At 45.2% G+C, this 24,809-nt stretch overlaps 1 protein-coding gene and 1 pseudogene across 5 annotated transcripts in view; one reads left to right on the forward strand and one right to left on the reverse strand.

The window, feature by feature from the left end:
- The window catches only part of sh3gl3a (SH3-domain GRB2-like 3a), a 51,872-nt gene extending 36,897 nt beyond the window's left edge, over positions 1-14,975 (forward strand). The window contains exons 6-11 of one of the 4 annotated variants that reach the window (XR_016496902.1): positions 214-372; positions 7,320-7,539; positions 8,439-8,560; positions 8,813-8,851; positions 9,984-10,043; positions 11,489-12,091. Coding sequence is in view for 2 of the 4 variants with exons in the window: in XM_090239124.1 (XP_090095250.1) it covers positions 214-372; positions 7,320-7,423; positions 8,439-8,560; positions 8,813-8,851; positions 9,984-10,043; positions 11,489-11,691 (687 nt within the window). In the remaining 2 variants the exon portion in view is untranslated. Of the gene's footprint in view, positions 1-213; positions 373-7,319; positions 7,540-8,438; positions 8,561-8,812; positions 8,852-9,983; positions 10,044-11,488 lie in introns of all 4 variants that reach the window. The other 3 variants (XM_090239124.1, XR_016496903.1, XM_090239125.1) reach the window with 3 other exon arrangements.
- Positions 14,976-15,486: 511 nt separating this feature from the next.
- LOC110506861 (gap junction delta-2 protein pseudogene) lies at positions 15,487-18,426 on the reverse strand (annotated as a pseudogene). The gene has a single exon (XR_016496904.1). The product of XR_016496904.1 is annotated as a gap junction delta-2 protein pseudogene (transcript).
- Positions 18,427-24,809: the final 6,383 nt, after the last annotated feature.

The following is a 24,809-nucleotide window of genomic DNA, read 5'->3' on the forward strand; positions in this document are numbered from 1 at the left end:
TACTTTTGACCAGGGCCCATATGGGATGTGCATAAAAGTTGTATACTTGCAATTTTGTGAAGTTGTATTTTGCAATGTTTAATTTGTATTAGTTATTTTAAATGTTTCATGAAGGTTTTGAGGAGGGCCGTTGTCAATTCCTCCTGGGAAGAGCCTCTGTACTGCCCCATATTTACCCTTGTCAATCATCTCTCCTGATTGTCTTGTGTGCAGCATCACCTGAAGAAGCTGGAGGGGAGGCGGTTGGACTTTGACTATAAGAAGAAGCGTCAGGGGAAGGTGCCTGACGAGGAGATCCGTCAGGCGGTTGAGAAGTTTGAGGAGAGCAAAGAGCTGGCCGAGAGGAGCATGTTCAACTTCCTGGAGAACGATGTGAGTGAATAGTAGAGGCATACGCTACCTGTTGTAACGGTTCTCGCTCTCTCGTTCTCTCTCTCTGAAAAAGAGTGCCACCATGTGGTGGTCTGCAATAGAGGTGCCAGTTTCCATTATAGGTGAACTGTCCAAGCGCCCCGGTTAGAGGATGGAGATGACCAGTAGGAGGCAGGGATACAATTCACACATTTCCATACACCAGACAGACACACACACACACACACACACACACACACCCACACACACACACACACACACACACACACACACACACACACACACACACACACACACACACACACACACACACAGCAAAGAGGAAGAGGAATAGAATCTCTGAAAGTGGTTTTGTGGTCAGTGACGCACAAACACACAATTGGGAAGTCCAGGGTTGTAGGAAGGGTCCAGGGTGAGTTGTATTGAGGTGGCAGGTAGCCTAGTGGTTTGAGCGTTGGGCCAGTAACCAAAAGGTTGCAGTATCGAATCCCTGAGCTGACAAGGTAAAAATCTGTTGTTCTGCCCCTGAACAAGGCTGTTAACCCATTGTTCCCTAGTAGGCCGTTCTTAACTGACTTGCCTAGTTAAATAAAGGTAAATATATATATATATATATATATATATATATAAACATTAAGGTGGTGCAGAGTTCTTGTCCTTGTAGGAAGGGGTGAGTTGTGTTGAGGTGGTGCAGAGTTCTTGTCCTTGTAGGAAGGGCCCAGTGGTGAGTTGTGTTGAGGTGGTGTAGAGTTCTTGTCCTTGTAGGAAGGGCCGAGTGTTGAGTTGTGTTGAGGTGGTGCAGAGTTCTTGTCCTTGTAGGAAGGGGTGAGTTGAGGTGGTGCAGAGTTCTTGTCCTTGTAGGAAGGGCCCAGTGGTGAGGTGGTGCAGAGTTCTTGTCCTTGTAGGAAGGGGTGAGTTGTGTTGAGGTGGTGCAGAGTTCTTGTCCTTGTAGGAAGGGCCCAGTGGTCAGTTGTGTTGAGGTGGTACAGAGTTCTTGTCCTTGTAGGAAGGGATGAGTTGTGTTGAGGTGGTGCAGAGTTCTTGTCCTTGTAGGAAGGGCCCAGTGGTCAGTTGTGTTGAGGTGGTACAGAGTTCTTGTCCTTGTAGGAAGGGGTGAGTTGTGTTGAGGTGGTGCAGAGTTCTTGTCCTTGTAGGAAGGGCCAAGTGGTGAGTTGTGTTGAGGTGGTGCAGAGTTCTTGTCCTTGTAGGAAGGGCCCAGTGGTCAGTTGTGTTGGGGTGGTACAGAGTTCTTGTCCTTGTAGGAAGGGGTGAGTTGTGTTGAGGTGGTGCAGAGTTCTTGTCCTTGTAGGAAGGGGTGAGTTGTGTTGAGGTGGTGCAGAGTTCTTGTCCTTTTATGAAGGGCCCAGTGGTCAGTTGTGTTGAGGTGGTACAGAGTTCTTGTCCTTGTAGGAAGGGGTAAGTTGTGTTGAGGTGGTGCAGAGTTCTTGTCCTTGTAGGAAGGGGTGAGTTGTGTTGAGGTGGTGCAGAGTTCTTGTCCTTTTATGAAGGGCCCAGTGGTCAGTTGTGTTGAGGTGGTACAGAGTTCTTGTCCTTGTAGGAAGGGGTGAGTTGTGTTGAGGTGGTGCAGAGTTCTTGTCCTTGTAGGAAGGGGTGAGTTGTGTTGAGGTGGTGCAGAGTTCTTGTCCTTGTAGGAAGGGCCCAGTGGTCAGTTGTGTTGAGGTGGTACAGAGTTCTTGTCCTTGTAGGAAGGGGTGAGTTGTGTTGAGGTGGTGCAGAGTTCTTGTCCTTGTAGGAAGGGCCAAGTGGTGAGTTGTGTTGAGGTGGTGCAGAGTTCTTGTCCTTGTAGGAAGGGCCCAGTGGTCAGTTGTGTTGAGGTGGTACAGAGTTCTTGTCCTTGTAGGAAGGGGTGAGTTGTGTTGAGGTGGTGCAGAGTTCTTGTCCTTGTAGGAAGGGGTGAGTTGTGTTGAGGTGGTGCAGAGTTCTTGTCCTTTTAGGAAGGGCCCAGTGGTGAGTTGTGTTGAGGTGGTGCAGAGTTCTTGTCCTTGTAGGAAGGGCCCAGTGGTCAGTTGTGTTGAGGTGGTACAGAGTTCTTGTCCTTGTAGGAAGGGGTGAGTTGTGTTGAGGTGGTGCAGAGTTCTTGTCCTTTTAGGAAGGGCCCAGTGGTGAGTTGTGTTGAGGTGGTGCAGAGTTCTTGTCCTTGTAGGAAGGGGTGAGTTGTGTTGAGGTGGTGCAGAGTTCTTGTCCTTTTAGGAAGGGCCCAGTGGTGAGTTGTGTTGAGGTGGTGCAGAGTTCTTCTGACCTGTTGTCTCTCTGCACCCCCTGTGTCCAACTAAAGAACAGGCTTGAATAGGTCTGTTACCTCACCAGATAGGACCTGTGATTGGCTGACCAGGTCAGCTGACTGTGTTCCCTGGCAACCTGGTCCCTAACAGGCCTGAGGCTGAGATGGGGGATGGTAGCCTCTGCTGCAGCTGAAAAGTCACAGAGTTTATCTCTATGTCCTAACCAGAGAGAGGGTTCAGTGAGGGTTTCATGATTAAAGTTATAGGGTTTTGTAAACACGTTCTCTCTGTTTGTGACACTCGCTGGAGCTCTGAGGCCTAAACACCCTGCTAGAAGAATCAATCAAGCAGTGTGGTGCCAAGACAGCTTCTCCCTCAATGTCAGCAAGACAAATGAGCTGGTCATGGACTACAGGAAACAGAGAGCCGAGCAAGCCCCCATTCACATCGACGGTGCTGTAGTGGAGCAGGTTGAGAGATTCAAGTTCCTCGGTGTCCTCATCACTAAGTATCTATCATGGTCCAAACACACCTCCTCAGGAGGCTGAAAATATTAGGCGTGGGCCCTCAGATCCTCCAAACGTTTTACAGCTGCACCATTGAGAGTACCTTGACTGGCTGCATCACCACTTGGTATGGCAACAGCTTCGCATCCAACCGCAAGGTACCACAGAGGATAGTGCGGACGGCCCAGTACATCACTGGCGCCGTGGTCCCTGCCATCCAGGACCTCTATACCAGGCGGTGTCAGAGGAAGGCCCAACATTTTTTCAAAGACTCCAGCCACCCAAGTCATATGCTGTTCTCTCTGTTACTGCATGTCAAGTGGTACCGATGCACCAAGTCTGGAACCAACAGGACTCTGAACAGCGTCTACCCTCAAGCCGTAAGACTGATAAATAGTTAGTTAAATAGTTACCAGGACTCTAAACAGCTTCTACCCCCAAGCCGTAAGACTGATAAATAGTTAGTTAAATAGTTCACCAAATTGCGTTGACCCTTTTGGCACTAACTTTTTTGACTCATCACATACGCTGCTGCTACTGTTTATTATCTGTCCCTTTATCCTAGTTATATGTACCTATCTACCTCAATACCTATTACCCCTGCACATTAACTCAGTACTGGTACCTCTTGTATATAGCCAAGTTATTACCTCATACCCCTGTACATCAACCTAGTACTGGTACCTTTTGTACATAGCCAAGTTATTACCTCATACCCCTGCACATCAACTCAGCACTGGTACCTTTTGTATATAGCCAAGTTATTACCTCATACCCCTGCACATCAACTCAGTACTGGTACCTTTTGTATATAGCCAAGTTATTACCTCATACCCCTGCACATCAACTCAGCACTGGTACCTTTTGTATATAGCCAAGTTATTACCTCATACCCCTGCACATCAACCTAGTACTGGTACCCCTTGTATATGGCAAAGTTATTACCTCATACCCCTGCACATCAACTCAGTACTGGTACCTCTTGTATATAGCCAAGTTATTACCTCATACCCCTGCACATCAACTCAGTACTGGTATATTTTGTATATAGCCAAGTTATTACCTCATACCCCTGCACATCAACTCAGTACTGGTACCTCTTGTATATAGCCAAGTTATTACCTCATACCCCTGCACATCAACTCAGTACTGGTACCTCTTGTATATAGCCAAGTTATTACCTCATACCCCTGCACATCAACTCAGTACTGGTACCTCTTGTATATAGCCAAGTTATTACCTCATACCCCTGCACATCAACTCAGTACTGGTATATTTTGTATATAGCCAAGTTATTACCTCATACCCCTGCACAACAACTCAGCACTGGTACCCCTTGTATATGGCCAAGTTATTACCTCATACCCCTGCACATCAACTCAGTACTGGTACCTCTTGTATATAGCCAAGTTATTACCTCATACCCCTGCACATCAACTCAGTACTGGTACCTCTTGTATATAGCCAAGTTATTACCTCATACCCCTGCACAACAACTCAGTACTGGTATATTTTGTATATAGCCAAGTTATTACCTCATACCCCTGCACATCAACTCAGTACTGGTACCTCTTGTACGTAGCCAAGTTATTACCTCATATCCCTGCACATCAACTCAGTACTGGTACCTCTTGTATATAGCCAAGTTATTACCTCATACCCCTGCACAACAACTCAGTACTGGTATATTTTGTATATAGCCAAGTTATTACCTCATACCCCTGCACATCAACTCAGTACTGGTACCTCTTGTATATAGCCAAGTTATTACCTCATACCCCTGCACATCAACTCAGTACTGGTACCTTTTGTACATAGCCAAGTTATTACCTCATATCCCTGCACATCAACTCAGTACTGGTACCTCTTGTATATAGCCAAGTTATTACCTCATACCCCTGCACAACAACTCAGTACTGGTATATTTTGTATATAGCCAAGTTATTACCTCATACCCCTGCACATCAACTCAGTACTGGTACCTCTTGTATATAGCCAAGTTATTACCTCATACCCCTGCACATCAACCTAGTACTGGTACCTTTTGTACATAGCCAAGTTATTACCTCATACCCCTGCACATCAACTCAGCACTGGTACCTTTTGTATATAGCCAAGTTATTACCTCATACCCCTGCACATCAACTCAGTACTGGTACCTTTTGTATATAGCCAAGTTATTACCTCATACCCCTGCACATCAACTCAGCACTGGTACCTTTTGTATATAGCCAAGTTATTACCTCATACCCCTGCACATCAACCTAGTACTGGTACCCCTTGTATATGGCCAAGTTATTACCTCATACCCCTGCACATCAACTCAGTACTGGTATATTTTGTATATAGCCAAGTTATTACCTCATACCCCTGCACATCAACTCAGTACTGGTACCTCTTGTATATAGCCAAGTTATTACCTCATACCCCTGCACATCAACTCAGTACTGGTATATTTTGTATATAGCCAAGTTATTACCTCATACCCCTGCACAACAACTCAGCACTGGTACCCCTTGTATATGGCCAAGTTATTACCTCATACCCCTGCACATCAACTCAGTACTGGTACCTCTTGTATATAGCCAAGTTATTACCTCATACCCCTGCACATCAACTCAGTACTGGTACCTCTTGTATATAGCCAAGTTATTACCTCATACCCCTGCACAACAACTCAGTACTGGTATATTTTGTATATAGCCAAGTTATTACCTCATACCCCTGCACATCAACTCAGTACTGGTACCTCTTGTACGTAGCCAAGTTATTACCTCATATCCCTGCACATCAACTCAGTACTGGTACCTCTTGTATATAGCCAAGTTATTACCTCATACCCCTGCACAACAACTCAGTACTGGTATATTTTGTATATAGCCAAGTTATTACCTCATACCCCTGCACATCAACTCAGTACTGGTACCTCTTGTATATAGCCAAGTTATTACCTCATACCCCTGCACATCAACTCAGTACTGGTACCTCTTGTACGTAGCCAAGTTATTACCTCATATCCCTGCACATCAACTCAGTACTGGTACCTCTTGTATATAGCCAAGTTATTACCTCATACCCCTGCACAACAACTCAGTACTGGTATATTTTGTATATAGCCAAGTTATTACCTCATACCCCTGCACATCAACTCAGTACTGGTACCTCTTGTATATAGCCAAGTTATTACCTCATACCCCTGCACATCAACTCAGTACTGGTACCTCTTGTATATAGCCAAGTTATTACCTCATACCCCTGCACATCAACTCAGTACTGGTACCTCTTGTATATAGCCAAGTTATTACCTCATACCCCTGCACAACAACTCAGTACTGGTATATTTTGTATATAGCCAAGTTATTACCTCATACCCCTGCACATCAACTCAGTACTGGTACCTCTTGTATATAGCCAAGTTATTACCTCATACCCCTGCACATCAACTCAGCACTGGTACCTTTTGTATATAGCCAAGTTATTACCTCATACCCCTGCACATCAACTCAGTACTGGTACCTCTTGTATATAGCCAAGTTATTACCTCATACCCCTGCACATCAACTCAGCACTGGTACCTTTTGTATATAGCCAAGTTATTACCTCATACCCCTGCACATCAACTCAGTACTGGTACCTTTTGTATATAGCCAAGTTATTACCTCATACCCCTGCACATCAACTCAGTACTGGTACCTCTTGTATATAGCCAAGTTATTACCTCATACCCCTGCACATCAACTCAGTACTGGTACCTCTTGTATATAGCCAAGTTATTACCTCATACCCCTGCACATCAACTCAGTACTGGTACCTCTTGTATATAAGTAAGTTATCATCAACTCAGTACTGGTAGCTTTTGTATATAAGTTACAAGTTATAGTTACTCATTATGTATCTATTATTACTTTTATTATTACGTGTTTTACTTTTCTATTATTTCTCTATTTTCTTTCCCATCAGAAAGCATTTCACTGTTAGTCCACACCTTTTGGTTACGAAGCATGAACAAATACAACAGGATTTGAATCAGTCAATCAGTTGTATATCCCGTATTGACAACAACAGTTGTCACAAAGTGCAGCACTTTACAGTACAATCGCAATGTCAATCTTACCAAGAAATAGTTCACTACATGTTCTTCATACAAGATAAAGTGCTTGATAAGATGGATGATATTCTTGTGTTGTGTGTTTGGTAGGTGGAGCAGGTGAGTCAGCTGTCAGCGTTGGTTGAAGCTGCGTTAGACTACCACCGTCAGTCCTTGGAGATCCTAGAAGACCTCAACACCCAACTACAAAACAGGCAACTAACTAACTACAGCTACCACACTCCACAGTCCCTAAACAGCCTGCCTCCTCGTCTCCTTCCCTTATTCTGCACTGATGTGAAAGAGCTGGACACGTGAAAGCAACTCCCTAGTGAGCATCCGCCATTTTGCTTTCACCTTTTCAGTTTTCAATTCAGTAATTCTGATTCAAGTTGAAATTCACTGCCTGAATTAAAAAAATCATCCTCAGTTCACATTCTAATTGCACTAAATTGAAAACCAAATTGAAGGAAAACCAACCAATTGAAGGAAAACCAACCAGTTGAAGGAAACAGGACAAGGACAGGAGGAAACCACTTTAGACTATGCAGCCAGTAATGTACATATGTTGTTGGGCCACAGTGGATAACATCATAATGCCTCTCACAGGGTATCCTCAGCCAGTAATGTACACATGTTGTTGGGCCACAGTGGATAACATCATAATGCCTCTCACAGGGTATCCTCAGCCAGTAATGTACACATGTTGTTGGGCCACAGTGGATAACATCATAATGCCTCTCACAGGGTATCCTCAGCCAGTAATGTACACATGTTGTTGGGCCACAGTGGATAACATCATAATGCCTCTCAAAGGGTATCCTCAGCCAGTAATGTACACATGTTGTTGGGCCACAGTGGATAACATCATAATGCCTCTCACAGGGTATCCTCAGCCAGTAATGTACACATGTTGTTGGGCCACAGTGGATAACATCATAATGCCTCTCACAGGGTATCCTCAGCCAGTAATGTACACATGTTGTTGGGCCACAGTGGATAACATCATAATGCCTCTCACAGGGTATCCTCAGCCAGTAATGTACACATGTTGTTGGGCCACAGTGGATAACATCATAATGCCTCCCACAGGATATCCTCAGCCAGTAATGTACACATGTTGTTGGGCCACAGTGGATAACATCATAATGCCTCTCACAGGATATCCTCAGCCAGTAATGTACACATGTTGTTGGGCCACAGTGGATAACATCATAATGCCTCCCACAGGATATCCTCAGCCAGCAGTCGACCGAAGAGAGAATTTAAACCAAAGTCCATCATGAGCAGCATTGAGACCATAGACAACACTCAACACAATGGATCATATAGCTCCTCACTCAAGTCCTCAGGTACTGTACTGTACTGTGTGTGTGTGTGTGTCTGTGTGTGTCTGTGTGTGTGTGTGTGTGTGTGTGTGTGTGTGTGTGTGTGTGTGTGTGTGTGTGTGTGTGTGTGTGTGTGTGTGTGTGTGTGTGTGTGTGTATCAATTCTGCTCATATTTGTTTTGATCAGCCCCATCAGTTTGTCCATGTTATCCTTTCACCCATTGTTATTTTTCCCAAGTCATAAGTCATGTTATATGTGTCTGTGGTTCTTTGCAGACATCCAGATCAACCACACAGTAAATGGAAATGGGAAAAGTAGGTATACTTGGAATGATCACATCAAACAGGTGTCGCACCCATACATAGTCTTAAAAATGACTTATTCTGCCTCTCTGGAGATAATCTGAGACAAATCAAAACTCCTGTGAAGTCATGATCATTTTTAGCCAAATAATAACTTGCAAGTTCTCTGGCTCCATCAATGTGACTTTAAAAAAGCAGTTTTCTGCCCTCATGTGGTTAGAGGGTGTAACAACCTCCATGAAAATTACTCCGGGTTAAACCATTAGTGGGAGAAATGCAAAACTGCCTCAGGATCAGCGTCTAAGGTCAACTTCACCCTACACCGCTAAGAGCAGTTACAAATAGCACACTGAAAAGATCACATCTGTAATAGGTTTAACATATTAAGATAAAAGCTGTTATCCCCTCAGATTAAAGTTTGGCAGTCAGTTTATTTTTGTGATGTCCAATTGGTAGTTACAGTCTTGTCTTATCGCTGCAACTCCTGTACGGACTCGGGAGAGGTGAAGGTCGAGAGCCATGCGTCCTCCGAAACACGACCCCGCCAAGCCTCACTGCTTCTTGACACACTGCTCGCTTAACCCGGAAGCCAGCCGCACCAACGTGTCGGAGGAAACACTGTACAGCTGGCGACCGAAGTCAGCGTGCATACACCTGGCCCGCCACGAGCCGCTAGAGCGCGATGGGACAATTACATCCCGTCCGGCCAAACCCTCCCCTGACCCGGACGACGCTGGGCCAATTGTGCGCCGCCTCATGGGTCTCCCGGTCATGGCCAGCTGCAACACAGCCTAGGATCAAACCCGGGTCTGTAGTGACGCCTCTAGCACTGAGATGCAGTGCGCCACTCGGGAGGCATCAGTCAATGTATTATTCATTCATCAGATATTGGTTGCTGTTTCAACCATGGCAGGAGTCATCATGTCATGAGTAGGGTAGGGTCGCAAAAGTCACGTATATTTCAACAACAAAAACATAGTGTTGGAAGATTCCTGGAATCAGGATTGAAAAAGCAGTACAACCGGGGGTCATCCTTTGAGGATTGCTGGAAAACCTGGGAATTTTAGGAAAGTTACAGGCATTGTGTTTGTTGGTGCTTGTCTCATCTTCCATCTCCATGTTTCTCCATCCATCTCCCACCCAGCTGATCCCTTCACCACCTTTCCTCTGTCCTGGCCAGAGAGTCCCACTTTCAACGGCCACCGTGAGTAACACACACACACACACACACACACACACACACACACACACACACACACACACACACACACACACACACACACACACACACACATGCGCACCCTCATACCCTCATACCTTGGTCCAACAACAACCCAGTCTACTGAAACTGTCCTCTACTCCTCCATACTGTCATGCACATACTCCATACACATGGTTAGCAGATGTTAATGCGAGTGTAGCGAAATGCTTGTGCTTCTAGTTCCGACAATGCAGTAATAACCAACAAGTAATCTAACTAACAATTCCAAAACTACTGTCTTATACACAGTGTAAGGGGATAAAGAATATGTACATAAAGATATATGGATGAGTGATGGTACAGAGCAGCATAGGCAAGATACAGTAGATGGTATCGAGTACAGTATATACATATGAGATGAGTATGTAAACAAAGTGGCATAGTTAAAGTGGCTAGTGATACATGTATTACATAAGGATGCAGTAGATGATATAGAGTACAGTATATACGTATACATATGAGATGAATAATGTAGGGTATGTAAACATTATATTAGGTAGCATTGTTTAAAGTGGCTAGTGATATATTTTACATCATTTCCCATCAATTCCCATTATTAAAGTGGCTGGAGTTGAGTCAGTGTGTTGGCAGCAGCCACTCAATGTTAGTGGTGGCTGTTTAACAGTCTGATGGCCTTGAGATAGAAGCTGTTTTTCAGTCTCTCGGTCCCAGCTTTGATGCACCTGTACTGACCTCGCCTTCTGGATGATAGCGGGGTGAACAGGCAGTGGCTCGGGTGGTTGTTGTCCTTGATGATCTTTATGGCCTTCCTGTAACATCAGGTGGTGTAGGTGTCCTGGAGGGCAGGTAGTTTGCCCCCGGTGATGCGTTGTGCAGACCTCACTACCCTCTGGAGAGCCTTACGGTTGTGGGTGGAGCAGTTGCCGTACCAGGCGGTGATACAGCCCGCCAGGATGCTCTCGATTGTGCATCTGTAGAAGTTTGTGAGTGCTTTTGGTGACAAGCCAAATTTCTTCAGCCTCCTGAGGTTGAAGAGGCGCTGCTGCGCCTTCTTCACGATGCTGTCTGTGTGAGTGGACCAATTCAGTTCGTCTGTGATGTGTATGCCGAGGAACTTAAAACTTACTACCCTCTCCACTACTGTTCCATCGATGTGGATAGGGGGGTGTTCCACTATCACACCACTGTCTGTTTGTCTTAATGTGTTGGATTTGTTTTGCTGCACCAACCCACATCAGATCCTTATCAGAGGAAGTGGGAACAGGGAACAGAAGACGATACATGCTGATGTTTGACAGTTCTCTATTTTTACCCCCTCTCCTCTTACCCCATCCCCCTCTCATTCCCTCTCCCCCTTCACCTCTTCTCCTCCCTCCCTCACCCCTTATCCTCCCTCTCCCCCCACCCCTTCTCCTCCCTCCCTCCAGAATCGGAGGTGCTGGACCAGCCATGTGCCAGGTCCCTGTATGACTTTGAGCCAGAGAACGATGGTGAGCTGGGCTTTAAGGAGGGTGACATCATCATCCTCACCAACCAGATAGATGACAACTGGTACGAAGGCATGATAAACGGAGACTCTGGCTTTTTCCCAATCAACTATGTGGAGGTTATCGTACCCCTGCCCCAGTGAGACAGGAACGGACAGGACACCACCCAATCAGGGACTAATCTCCAGAGCCCAACCTCCTCACAGCCTCCCCTGGTCCCTACACCCTATGCACCTGTGGAGATCTGAGAGGATGTTGTTATTTTGATCTGAGAGGTATTTCCATATAGATTGCACCGGTTGAATCCACTCAGATCTCCACAGGGGCATAGGGCTCAGGGTCTTGGTGTCGATTTGGGATTATACACAGTGTCCATTTCATCAGACTTCAATCCCCACCCTCAAGCCTCCTGTCATCAACCCCCAGCCTCCAGTCCCTACCCTTACATCCTCAGCCTTAGAAACACAGTACTCAATCCCAAATCGACCCTATACCCTAGACACTTTTGTAGATCTGAAAAGATTGGACAGGTATAAGGAAGGAAGTGGACATTCTAAGCAGTCTATCAGAAGGCAGAGTGAAGCTAATCTGATCTTGTTAATACCAATCCTTTAAGATCAATAGGAGTGTGTAGGGGTTAGAGGGGATATGGGTTTATTTGGGATTTCAGCACAACTCTCAGCACAACAACTCCTAGCACAACAACTCCTAGCACAAACCTATGTCTAATTTATTGTCAAAACTACATGTAATCCCTAGTCTCAGACAACAACACTCCAATACCCCAGCACCCACACAGCCCCTAACCCAAACCACAAACTCCATGAAATCGTCATATGAAATTGATCACAACACACTTCATCAAAGTCCTCCTCAGATGACCACGCCTTGCTTTTCGCCACAGACATTCAATAAGTGTACTACTTTTCTCTTTGTCTTTTACAATATTTATTTTCTACATTGTTCTTTTCATGGTTTGTGGAATGTGAAAATCAGGGTTCCTCCCCCAAACTGTGTTCCATTTGGAGCAGCTACAGTTGATGCCATCAGACAAGACAACTAAAATAATCACCTGAAAATCGCTGTGTAACAGGTGTGGACTAACTGAAGAAAAGTCATTCCAGGTTATCAAAGATGATGCTTTTCTCATGATCTGCCACCATGAGAAAACTAAATGGAGTCTCCTGGAAAAATCCACATTGCTACTGTGCATCTCCGTTTGGTTAGGGTTTTCAAGTGTTGATGTTGAGTTAGGAGTGGTCTTTTTGTTCCTTTTCTCTGCTGTTATCTGTAGGACCATGCCTGACCATGTTACCCGACCAAGACAAACTCTAGTCCCTAGTTCTAGGTTATTATAGGCTTTAACATGTGCCCAGAGTTGTTCCTGTTGTCCGTCTGCCTGCCTGTCTGCCTGTTGTGCTCTTAAGTGTTATCCCAAACACATATTTTTAAACTGTAAGGAACTGATTTTACAACTCTGAATGTCCCTCTCTCTCTCTGTGTTTACATGGTCTGGTCTTACTGTGACGTAAAGACTCCTCTAAGGACTGTACCACTGTTCTGTGTCAGACGGGGGTGAATGCCTTGACCCACTTGGACCGTTTAAGTGCTTTTTAAAATGTTGTCTGTATTGCACTGAAGCTTTAGACCTGAACGTGCACCTCCGGACATGCACATACTGTATGTTTTCTAGTTTCTCCTCAAGCACTGCACTTTCTATGTCCTTCACCATGAGAGTACAGTACCGTCTGATGGTGAATAAATAGATTGATATGGACCACGATATGTACTGTATGTGATGAAACAGTTTGTCTGCCATGTAACGTCAGACCACCATTGTAGATGATGAAGTCTCAAAATGATACACATTAAAGGCATACTTTGTCACTTTTCTTTCCCCTGTGGTAGTGCCACAAAGTACTTACACACTCGAAACCAAACACACAAACAAAACTAACACTGTTTGATTCACATCAGTCAGGCTCTTCTTTGTCTTTGTACTCTCAAGCCTTCAAAACAAACAGGTGTTATCTAAGGCCTCACAGGTGACCAGAAATAGAAGCAATGAAGTGTGCCTTTAATGAGATATGCCTGTCTAGTATCATGTCTGAAGTCCGATAACCCTGGGCTTATTTAGGAAGTGCAGCATTGCTCTGACCTGACCTTCTAATTGACACGTCTCTTTAGCCTGATAGTTGGTTTTTAACTGCCAATAGCCTCTCTCTCTCTGCTGAGAATGGAATTTACCAGAGCCCTATAATAAGTATTATGTACTGTGTATATATAGCTCTGGATGTTATAGGTTCACCATTCAACAGAATGGATAACTCCAGAATGATTGAACAACAATACCATAACTGAATCATCACCATGGATGGTCATTTGTTTTCCTTTTTCATTTAGAAAAACACTATTTAAAAATCCACTGTAGTGTGTGGACATTCCCTTTACCCAAAAGTCTGGATGGGGTTTTTCTACCAAAATACACTTAAACATTCTTAAGCATCATCTTTCTCTAAGTAGAACCATGTTCTGGACCAACTACATGAACTAGACAACAGGGGAAATGTAGAACCATGTTCTGGACCAACTACACAAACTAGACAACAGGGGAAATGTAGGACCATGTTCTGGACCAACTACACAAACTAGACAACAGGGGAAATGTAGGACCATGTTCTGGACCAACTACACAAACTAGACAACAGGGGAAATGTAGAACCATGTTCTGGACCAACTACACAAACTAGACAACAGGGGAAATGTAGGACCATGTTCTGGACCAACTACATGAACTAAACAACAGGGGAAATGTAGAACCATGTTCTGGACCAACTACACAAACTAGACAACTGTCCAAAGGTGTCTAAAGGTAATACACACTGTTTTCATATTGCTAGTGAATATGGAAAAGCCCTGTTTGCATGATTTAAAAAGAAAGACTGTAGCCATGGATTTGATTGTGAGAGAGAAAACAGATTGTTGTAGGAGGCAGCATAAGAAATGGAAAAACCTTCACTGTGGAAGAAGATAGTTCTGAAGCCCAACCCTTCTGTTCTGTAATGGCCTGCTGCTTTCTAAAGGTGTCTGTCTGATGGTTGACAGTGTGTGTCTGTCCCATTTGGGACAAAGCCACTGTGTGATGACTGAGATGACACTTCCCCAACACTACAGCTGGACTATATGTCCATGTCCACTGTTACTGTTCTCTTTGCTCTACTTAAGCAGCTCTGAAACCACTCTGTTCAGTGTCCCTTCACCCCAAACTTAGTCGATGGAAACTGGCTGTACATACTTCATCACCTCCTTTTTGGATTTGATTTATTTTCTGGAACATAATCTATATAAAATGTGTTTTATTGATGTTGTAAATGACTATATTCATACGTACTGTATATTGCGTAAATAAATGAAAAGCAATTACTGAGCCATCTTTGTTGTTGTTTTAAAATAGTTGAATAACTTTTAACACGTTTGTCTTTTCAGTATTTATTTGTTCCTACCATACACAGCACAGGTCCAGTATGGATGAGTCTCTATACACTCCCCTTAGCAGGTTGGGCTCAGTTCCATTCCAACGACCAACCCAGTGAATGAAAAACATTTTAAAATCCTCATAAGTATTGAAAGTGATGGACAATTAATTCCTTTCCTTTATAGACTTGAGTGGAAATGAAATTGACTTCAGCCCTTCAATTGCTTCTATTGAAATATACAATAGAATAAATAGCCCTCACAATTGAGGGCTCAGAGCCCTGCTACGAAATAACATTTTCCACATATAGGACAATTGACACGCATAGAACTGACCTTGGTACAGTACAACATTGGTGGAAAATGTACATTTTCATCCTTTTAGTGGATTTCAGGTTTTAAGACTCACCAAGTATATCATGTCTATAGACCAGTGATTCCCAAATGGCAGGAGAGGGCTGAAATCTTTTGGGTTGTGGCTGGAACGACTTGTTCTATTCTAGCTTTAGTCAAAAATGTTGAGTCAGTCAAAATGTGTCTCTATTCCTAAAGGTTTTTGTGCGTCATAAATGCTTGAGAACCACAGTTGTAAACAGCACAGTGCTGAGGGAAGCTTGGTCAAATGTTCGCTCATATCCACACCTCAGACACTCAGGTACTCTGGTGTATTTTCTCTATTTTCTTGGGAAACAACATTACCAGTGATGAGTACCACAGTACATCTGTATGGACTTGCAAATACAGCGTACTGTAACATAAGTCATTCCCTAGTAGTTGTCATGGAATAATGCCAGAGAACTATACAGTTTCAATTCTTTCCTTCATATCCAGACCTCCGTACTGCGAAGCTTGGATTTCCAGCCCTTCCCTTTGCTCTTCAGAAGCTGTGTCTCTCCTCTCTGGAGATCCTGGTTGTTGGGAAGCTGCAGCTCTGTCTCTATACCAGCATCAGGCTCCTTATTAAATGGGGAACAGTTCCCAGCACAGGTCCAGTCAGGCCGGTGGACGACTACCAGATCCAAGTTCGGTAGCAACGTCGTACTGGTGACACCCCTAAGGCCCAGAGACGACATCAGCGAGGGGCTGTCGGGAGAGAAAGTCTCAAAGGTTTCCTGCCCCCCTTTCTCTACCCCATAATTCCCCCATGATCCTCCCTCCCTGAGCCTCACTGAGTGTCTGATCTTCTTCCATCCCAGATGATGAAGCTCCAGAAGGTTGAGGAGGATGCAGAAGAGCCCCACGCAGAACATGAAGAGGAGGAAGATGGTTTTCTCTGTGGGCCGTGACACGTAGCAGTCCACGGGCTGCGTGCAGGGTGGGGCCTTGCACAAAAAGTGGACGGGCACTCGGAAGCCGAAGAGGAACCACTGGGCCATGACAAAGCCCACCTCCAGCAGCGCCCGGAAACACACATGGAACACATAGTACTTGGAGAGGACGCCTCCAGTTCCTCCTCCACCTCCAGGACCCCCCGGTGCATCGTAGTGGCTATTTCTGTAGACGCGAGCCCTGGCCTGGGTTAGAGACGTGGCGGTGGTGGCTGTAGTGGTGGCAGCTCCCTTTAGGAGGCTCTGACTCTGGGCAGTGATTCCCTCCAAGACATTGGCCAAGCTGTGACCTAAGTGCCGGTGTGAACGGATGGAGCAGCTATCCGAGTCACAGCTCCGGTTGAATGCCTCTCGACCTCCATCCTTCCCCCCGTCTCGAGGCAAGTCCCTTGGGTTAACCCCCTGGCCCTGCCCGCTGTGTCCCTGCGGCAGCTTCGACAGATTATGCCACGTATATATGATAAAACAGAGAGACGGAGTCGAGACGCTGATGATGTGGAAGACCCAGAAGCGCGGCTGTGAGATGGGCGCGAAGGCATCATAGCAGACTGTGGCGCAGCCCGGCTGCAGGGTGTTGCACACAAACATCTCCTGCTCATCGGCGTACACGTCCTCAGTCGCCACGGCAATGATGAGGAGGCGAAAGATCACCATGACGGTGAGCCAGAGGCGTCCAATCATGGTGGAGTGCTGGTGGACGGCGTCCAGGAGACGTTTGAGGAGTGTCCACTCCGTCATAATGGCCGCCTTCCTCTCAGAAAGTCAAGAGGATTCTAATACAGTGGAACAGTGGAACCCTAGCGGTCTAGGAACACAGCGGTCTAGGAGCACAGAGGTCTAGGAGCACAGAGGTCTAGGAACACAGCGGTCTAGGAGCACAGAGGTCTAGGAACACAGCGGTCTAGGAGCACAGAGGTCTAGGAACACAGCGGTCTAGGAACACAGCGGTCTAGGAGCACAGAGGTCTAGGAGCACAGAGGTCTAGGAACACAGCGGTCTAGGAGCACAGCGGTCTAGGAACACAGCGGTCTAGGAGCACAGAGGTCTAGGAACACAGCTGTCTAGGAACACAGCGGTCTAGGAACACAGCGGTCTCATCCACACCTCCATGCTCTTCCTTGGTTTTAGATCAGATATAGCACTGGATCCACTCTTCTTCTGGATGTACTGACATACAGCACTCTGACCGCTGGCGTCTCGGGAAAGAAGGAGAGCTGCCTGGTGTAGCCTACAGCGGCATGTAAAGCGCTTTGCACACTGAAAAGCGTTATGTAAATCCAATCAATTATAGTGTAGGCAGATCCAGTTCTCCTCTCCGCCAGTCCTGGATGTACAGGAAATAGGTGCTGTAGATCCACTGTAGCCCTGGATAGCTTGCCTGGAACACACAGTGGTCAAAGAAGGACAACACCTCCCTTCATCCAGCCTCCTGTGTTGTAGATGTAATAAAGCCCTGGATGGTTTTTCCCTGTCTGTTCTGAAATACACCGCTCTGACTTGCAGCTCCAACACTCCTCTGGACCCACTCCAACCCTGGCTGTCTTAGGAGGAAATACCTGAGGACCGTCACTCTGAGCTGGGGCTACAGCCCTGGACCCACTCCAACCCTGGCTGTCTTAGGAGGAAATACCTGAGGACCGTCACTCTGAGCTGGGGCTACAGCCCTGGACCCACTCCAGTCTTGGACCCATTCTAACCTTGATTGTGCTAGCATACAGACTTTATCCCCCTGCCCTAAAATATACAGCAATACACTGATCTCCTCTAGCACTGGATGCCCTGCAGTAGAGCCCTCCCCTCACGCCAGCCGTCCTGTAGTACAAGACTCTTAGGATATCCACTGGTTGTAGATGCACTGGAGTCCCGGCTCCTCTGTAAATAGACAGGCAGCCACTCTCCTGTCTCCTGTCTTTGAACCAGAGAAGTGGAGTCATCTCGGCAAGTGAGCCATCCCATCCTGGCACTTCTTCAAAGATAAGGAATGATTCTAAACACACACACACATACACAAATGAATGGACACACACACAAAAACAGTCTCACACACACATTCATAGATGGACACAAAGGCACACATGTATTTTCACACACACACACACACACACACACACACACACACACACACACACACACACACACACACACACACACACACACACACACACACACACACACACACACACACACGCACACACACACACACACACACACACACACACACACACACACACACACACTAGCCAGCTGGACAAACGGCCATTTGACACCACTCCCATGGCATGCCCTCTCCCTCTCTCTCTTGTCTTCAGGGTTCCGTTTTAAACCCTCTTCTAAGAGACTCTCCCTACTACTTTAGAGAGCTGACTGATAATGCTGGCTGATGTACATTCTTTATAGATTACTCTGCGGCCTGAAGACATGGCAATGAGCTTGTCCATGAATGAACATCAATGTATAAATGTTACCCTGATACAGAATCCAAACAGAGGAATTTTTCGTTATCAAAGATTGAAAAGTTTGAAAGTATTTTTACACTTTTGACTTGAAGAAGGTGCTAACTCGATTTCTTGGAGCCTTGAGTACTGTTGGTTTATTTAGTTGAATACGCAAATTGTTTATTATATTTGTGTATTCATGTTTGCGATATCAACTTTATTTAAATAGATGATGAATGACTATAAAATGTTTTTCTGTCTCTTAGCAAATGTAACTATTTTTAACCCTTAGCTTACAAGATAGAAGCTTGTACAGAAACACACTTTCAATGGGAAATGAATGTTGCTTTAGCATTACAAAATTCTGGGAACTTTCCACAAATTCACTGGAGTATTTCCGCTTACTCTCATCCTTATTCCAAGAGTCTTCCAACCAGAATTTCTAGAATAGTTAGGAATTTTGGAAAAGTGACTGGAATTGTGCAACCTTAGCTCGCTTACATTCTACCAAAATATAAAGATTTAGGGTAAAACAACAGACAATAAAGTGAATGATATTTTATCTTCTTGTTATCTTGTTGTTGTGGCTGCTCCTCTCTGATCACTAGCCAATCCTGTTATCAGTGCTTTAAAAAAGACCCTTGAAACGTCTGCCACCATCAAATGACAGAGACCCCACAGATAAAACAGTCCCTGAACCGTTGGCTTACTTCAAACAGCCCTGTCTAGCCATGTCTGTCTGTCTGTCTGTCTGTCTGTCTGTCTGTCTGTCTGTCTGTCTGTCTGTCTGTCTGTCTAGCCATGAATGACTGGGTCTGTCTGTCTGGGTCTCAGCTCTCTCTGTCTGTTAGTCTGTCTGTCTGGGTCTCAGCTCTCTCTGTCTGTTAGTCTGTCTGTCTGGGTCTCAGCTCTCTCTGTCTGTTAGTCTGCCTGTCTGGGTCTCAGCTCTCTCTGTCTGTTAGTCTGTCTGTCTGGGTCTCAGCTCTCTCTATCTGTTAGTCTGTCTGTCTGGGTTCTCAGCTCTCTCTGTCTGTTAGTCTGCCTGTCTGGGTCTCAGCTCTCTCTGTCTGTTAGTCTGTCTGTCTGTCTGTCTGTCTGTCTGTCTGTCTGTCTGTCTGTCTGTCTGTCTGTCTGTCTGTCTGTCTGTCTGTCTGTCTAGCCATGAATGACTGGGTCTGTCTGTCTGGGTCTCAGCTCTCTCTGTCTGTTAGTCTGTCTGTCTGGGTCTCAGCTCTCTCTATCTGTTAGTCTGTCTGTCTGGGTCTCAGCTCTCTCTGTCTGTTAGTCTGTCTGTCTGGGTCTCAGCTCTCTCTGTCTGTTAGTCTGTCTGTCTGGGTCTCAGCTCTCTCTGTCTGTTAGTCTGTCTGTCTGGGTCTGAGCTCTCTCTGTCTGTTAGTCTGTCTGTCTGGGTCTCAGCTCTCTCTGTCTGTTAGTCTGTCTGTCTGGGTCTCAGCTCTCTCTGTCTGTTAGTCTGTCTGTCTGGGTCTCAGCTCTCTCTGTCTGTTAGTCTGTCTGTCTGGGTCTCAGCTCTCTCTGTCTGTTAGTCTGTCTGTCTGGGTCTCAGCTCTCTCTGTCTGTTAGTCTGTCTGTCTGGGTCTCAGCTCTCTCTGTCTGTTAGTCTGTCTGTCTGGGTCTCAGCTCTCTCTGTCTGTTAGTCTGGGTCTCAGCTCTCTCTGTCTGTTAGTCTGTCTGTCTGGGTCTCAGCTCTCTCTATCTGTTAGTCTGTCTGTCTGGGTCTCAGCTCTCTCTGTCTGTTAGTCTGTCTGTCTGGGTCTCAGCTCTCTCTGTCTGTTAGTCTGTCTGTCTGGGTCTCAGCTCTCTCTGTCTGTTAGTCTGTCTGTCTGGGTCTCAGCTCTCTCTGTCTGTTAGTCTGTCTGTCTTGGTCTCAGCTCTCTCTGTCTGTTAGTCTGTCTGTCTGGGTCTCAGCTCTCTCTGTCTGTTAGTCTGCCTGTCTGGGTCTCAGCTCTCTCTGTCTGTTAGTCTGCCTGTCTGCCTGTCGATCGATCAATGGGTCTGTCTGTCCTTGTGCCAGCACTCTGTCACACAATGTTAGTCTAACAGAATAAAAATGACCTGAATAGAGTGGGTCGCACACAATCAACAGAACACACTCCTGTGTGTGTGCAAAATGACAAATATTAAAAAAACATTTAAAAAACAACATTTAAACCATTTTCATTTCTAATGTGTCAATGTCTCTCATGTTTGGTACTGCTTATTCACGAGAGGAGGGATCCATTGGATTTAACCCTCTGTGTGTACTCTGTGGAGTGACTGTGGAGTGGCCCCTCAAGTCGTCCGCTTGGGGGATTACAGGGGCTCCATCCCTAGACAAAGGAAGTGAACCCAGGGGCCAGGCAGAGAGAGAGAGAGAGACAAACAGACAGACAGAGGTAGTCGGAGAGAGAGAAGGCAAGAAGGGCCTTCTATGCCATCAAAAGGAACATAGAATTCGACATACCAATAAGGATCTGGCAAAAAATACTTGAATCAGATATAAAACCCATTGCCCTTTATGGTTGTGAGGTCTGGGGTCCAATCACCAATCAAGAATTCACAAAATGGGACAAACACCAAATTTCTAAAATATCCTCAGTGTACAACGTAAAACACCAAATAATGTATGCAGAGCAGAATTAGGCTGATACCTGCTAATTATAAAAATCCAGAAAAGAGACGTTAAATTCTAAAACCACCTAAAAAGGAAGCGATTCCCAAAACTTCCACAACAAATCCATCACCTACAGAGAGATGAACATGGAGAAGAGTCCCCTAAGCAAGCTGGTCCTGGGGCTCTGTTCACAAACACAAACATACCCCACAGAGCCCCAGATCAGCAACACAATTAGACCCAACCAAATCATGAGAAATAAACAGATAATTACTTGACACATTGGAAAGAACTAACAAAAAAACAGAGCAAACTAGAATGCTATTTGGCCCTAAACAGAGAGTACACAGTGGCAGAATACACTGTGACTGACCCAAACTTAAAGAAAGCTTTGACTATGTAGAGACTGAGTGAACATAGCCTTGCTATTGAGAAAGGCCGCCATAGGCAGACCTGACTCTCAAGGGAAAACAGGTTATGTGCACACTGCCCACAGGTGGAAACTTGCACTTCCTAGCCTCCTGCCCAATGTATGACCATATTAGAGACACATATTTCCCTCAGATTACACAGATACACAAAGAATTTGAAAACAAGCCCCATTTTGATAAACTCCCATATCTACTGGGTGAAATACCACAGTGTGCCATGCGGAATTGTTTTCGTTTGAACTGTCAGTGAATTTGGGTTTCGTTTTATTAGCTCATGTTTTACAGGTGTTTTTTCCCTGAACTGTGTCTGAGTCGGGTTTTCGTGGCTATTACTGTAGTCCGGTGTCCTGTTGTTTTTTGAGCTAGTTAAATAAAACGCCCTTTTCTTTGGAACTGGTTTCTCCTGCGCCTGACTCCACACCCACATCTCCTTGGGGAGATCTCACACTTTGACTATGTACAGACTCAGTGAGCATAGCCTTGCTATTGAGAAAGGCCGCCATAGGCAGACCTGACTCTCAAGGGAAGACAGGCTATGTGCACACTGCCCACAAAATGAGGTGGAAACTGAATTGCACTTCCTAACCTCCTGCCCAATGTATGACCATATTAGAGACACACATTTCCCTCAAATTACAGAAACCCACAAAGAATTTGAAAACAAGCCCAATTTTGACAAACTCCCATATAATTTGGGTGAAATACCAGTGTGCCATCACAGCAGCAATATTTGTGACCTGTTGCCACAAGAAAAGGTCAACCAGTGAAGAACAAACCCATATTTATGTTTATTAATTTTCCCTTTTGTACTTTAACTATTTGCACATAATATGACATTTGAAATGTCTTTATTATTTTGTAACTTTTATGAGTGTAATGTTTACTGTACATTTGATATTGTTTATGTAACTTTTGTTTATTATCTATTTCACTTGCTTTGACAATGTAAACATATGTTTACCATGCCAATAAAGCCCTTAAATTGAAATTGAATTGAAAGAGAGAGTGGGGACGAGACACAACTCCATCTCATCCTAAACCCCTGCCCCCAACTTCACCCTAGCCCCGTCTTGACAGACCCCCCTTCTAAAAATAGGAAGTCCTTTTTCCAAGGCGATGTGACGTTGGGAATCATTTGTGGTGTTTCTATTCTGGGAGGTAATCTGTTGCGTCTGGGGTTATGTGTGCTACTGCTGCAGGAGTGTCAGAGGAATTATCCATCCTCTCCGGTTGTTCATGACAGAATGCCCAAGGATGTCCGGAACTCTGTACCTCTGGGCTTTGTCAAGAGGCAGCCAGTGAATGAATGGCAGACAGGATTAGGAGAGGGGAGGGGGTGGAGGAGAGAGGAGGAGAGCATGTGAGACAGAGAGAGAGAGAGAGAGAGAGAGAGAGAGAGAGAGAGAGAGAGAGAGAGAGAGAGAGAAACTCACAGAGACCAGCTTTGCCAGTCCAAGAGTAAGTCTCTCTCCACTCCAACAAGTCCTCTTCAGAGTGCTCCAGCAATACTTTCATCTGAGCTTAGTGTGAACGTATAATGAGAATAGAAGCCATATAGATATGAATGGAAAGGCCTCTTTTACTGGCCTTGCCTGCTCGCTACTAATCTCTAATCTTGCAGACAGTGGCAAATGCTTTCTCACGTTCTCTCAGTTTATAGGCTACAAAATCTTCCTCCCTGACACTTTTCATTAAAAATATTGCAACAGTTTCTCTCCCCCTATTGTGAATGATGTCAAAATGTTCTTGACACAATTGTTTCGACACCAACTCCTTCCCATAACATGTACAATAACAGGTTAAACCAACACTGGCTTTTAAACTCTGAATCACTGCTTGCACAAAACCCGAGGGAAAAACAACCCTGACTATTTATCTATTTATCAAGTCAAACTCAGTTTGGTGATAGAGGCAGAAAGTGACGTCACAAGGCAGGATCAAAGAACCAGTTATCTTCCCTAAATATTCAACAATAAAAAAACGTCCTATAATCCCAGTTCACAGAAAAAGACTAGAAACTATAATGGTATGATTTACTGGATGTATCTCCCACCCAAATTAATTTGCTTCCTTCCTAATAAAATAGAAAATCCCCAAGTACATATCAACGTTTATCGAAGTCAGCTGGCTTACTTATAGGATCCTGCTTTGTGATGCACCCCTCTGATGTCATTCTGTTGCCTACCTAAGTACTTCTTCCATCCTGCCCTCGTCGCCTCATTGAGTAGGCTCTCAGACACAGACAACTGGAGGGTCTGAGCTGTGGGCTCTGTGGGAGACGTATTAAACACTTTACAGTCTGCTGCCTCCATTGACAGTCATGACAGAGTGTCAGACCTATTGAATTCTATAGTCAAGGCTTAGTTGATCTGCTATGAGGAATGTGGTTAAAAGATCTCCATCCTACTTCCAATTTCCTCTGGCCGAATAGATGGTCACAGCAAGTGTGCTCTCTAAAGTGCAGAAACAAAAACACTCACTCTCACACACACACACACACACACACACACACACACACACACACACACACACACACACACACACACACACACACACACACACACACACCACTGAAATATAACAAAACTACTGCATCATTATACGTAGAATACAAAAATGAAGTATAACAAAAGTTCTCTTCCCTCATCCAAAGAATTCACGTGTACTTCCCTGTCAAATGAATAATATCAACCAAAATAAAAGAGTACACCAAAACCCTTGCCTCAGCCACCACCTTCGCTCCTCCATGGAAGGTTTATTCTGGGAGCATTACCATATGGACCGAGACGCGGGCTCAATGAGTGAAAGGGCCTTGGTTGAGGCTGTCTGTAACAGGATTATGGGGATATTATGGTGAGTAGGAGTGGCTCCCGGTGTAACTGGCTGTGATGTGAATAGGATTTCTGTGTGTCTGGTCTGATCAGGGCCGAGGCTGGGGGAGGGCTACTCTCCTCTCCCCTCCTCTACTCCAGATAATCCTTT

This window comes from Oncorhynchus mykiss, chromosome 6 (genome assembly GCF_057628025.1).
Source record: "Oncorhynchus mykiss isolate SJ-2025 chromosome 6, ASM5762802v1, whole genome shotgun sequence".
Taxonomy (NCBI): Eukaryota; Metazoa; Chordata; class Actinopteri; order Salmoniformes; family Salmonidae; genus Oncorhynchus; species Oncorhynchus mykiss.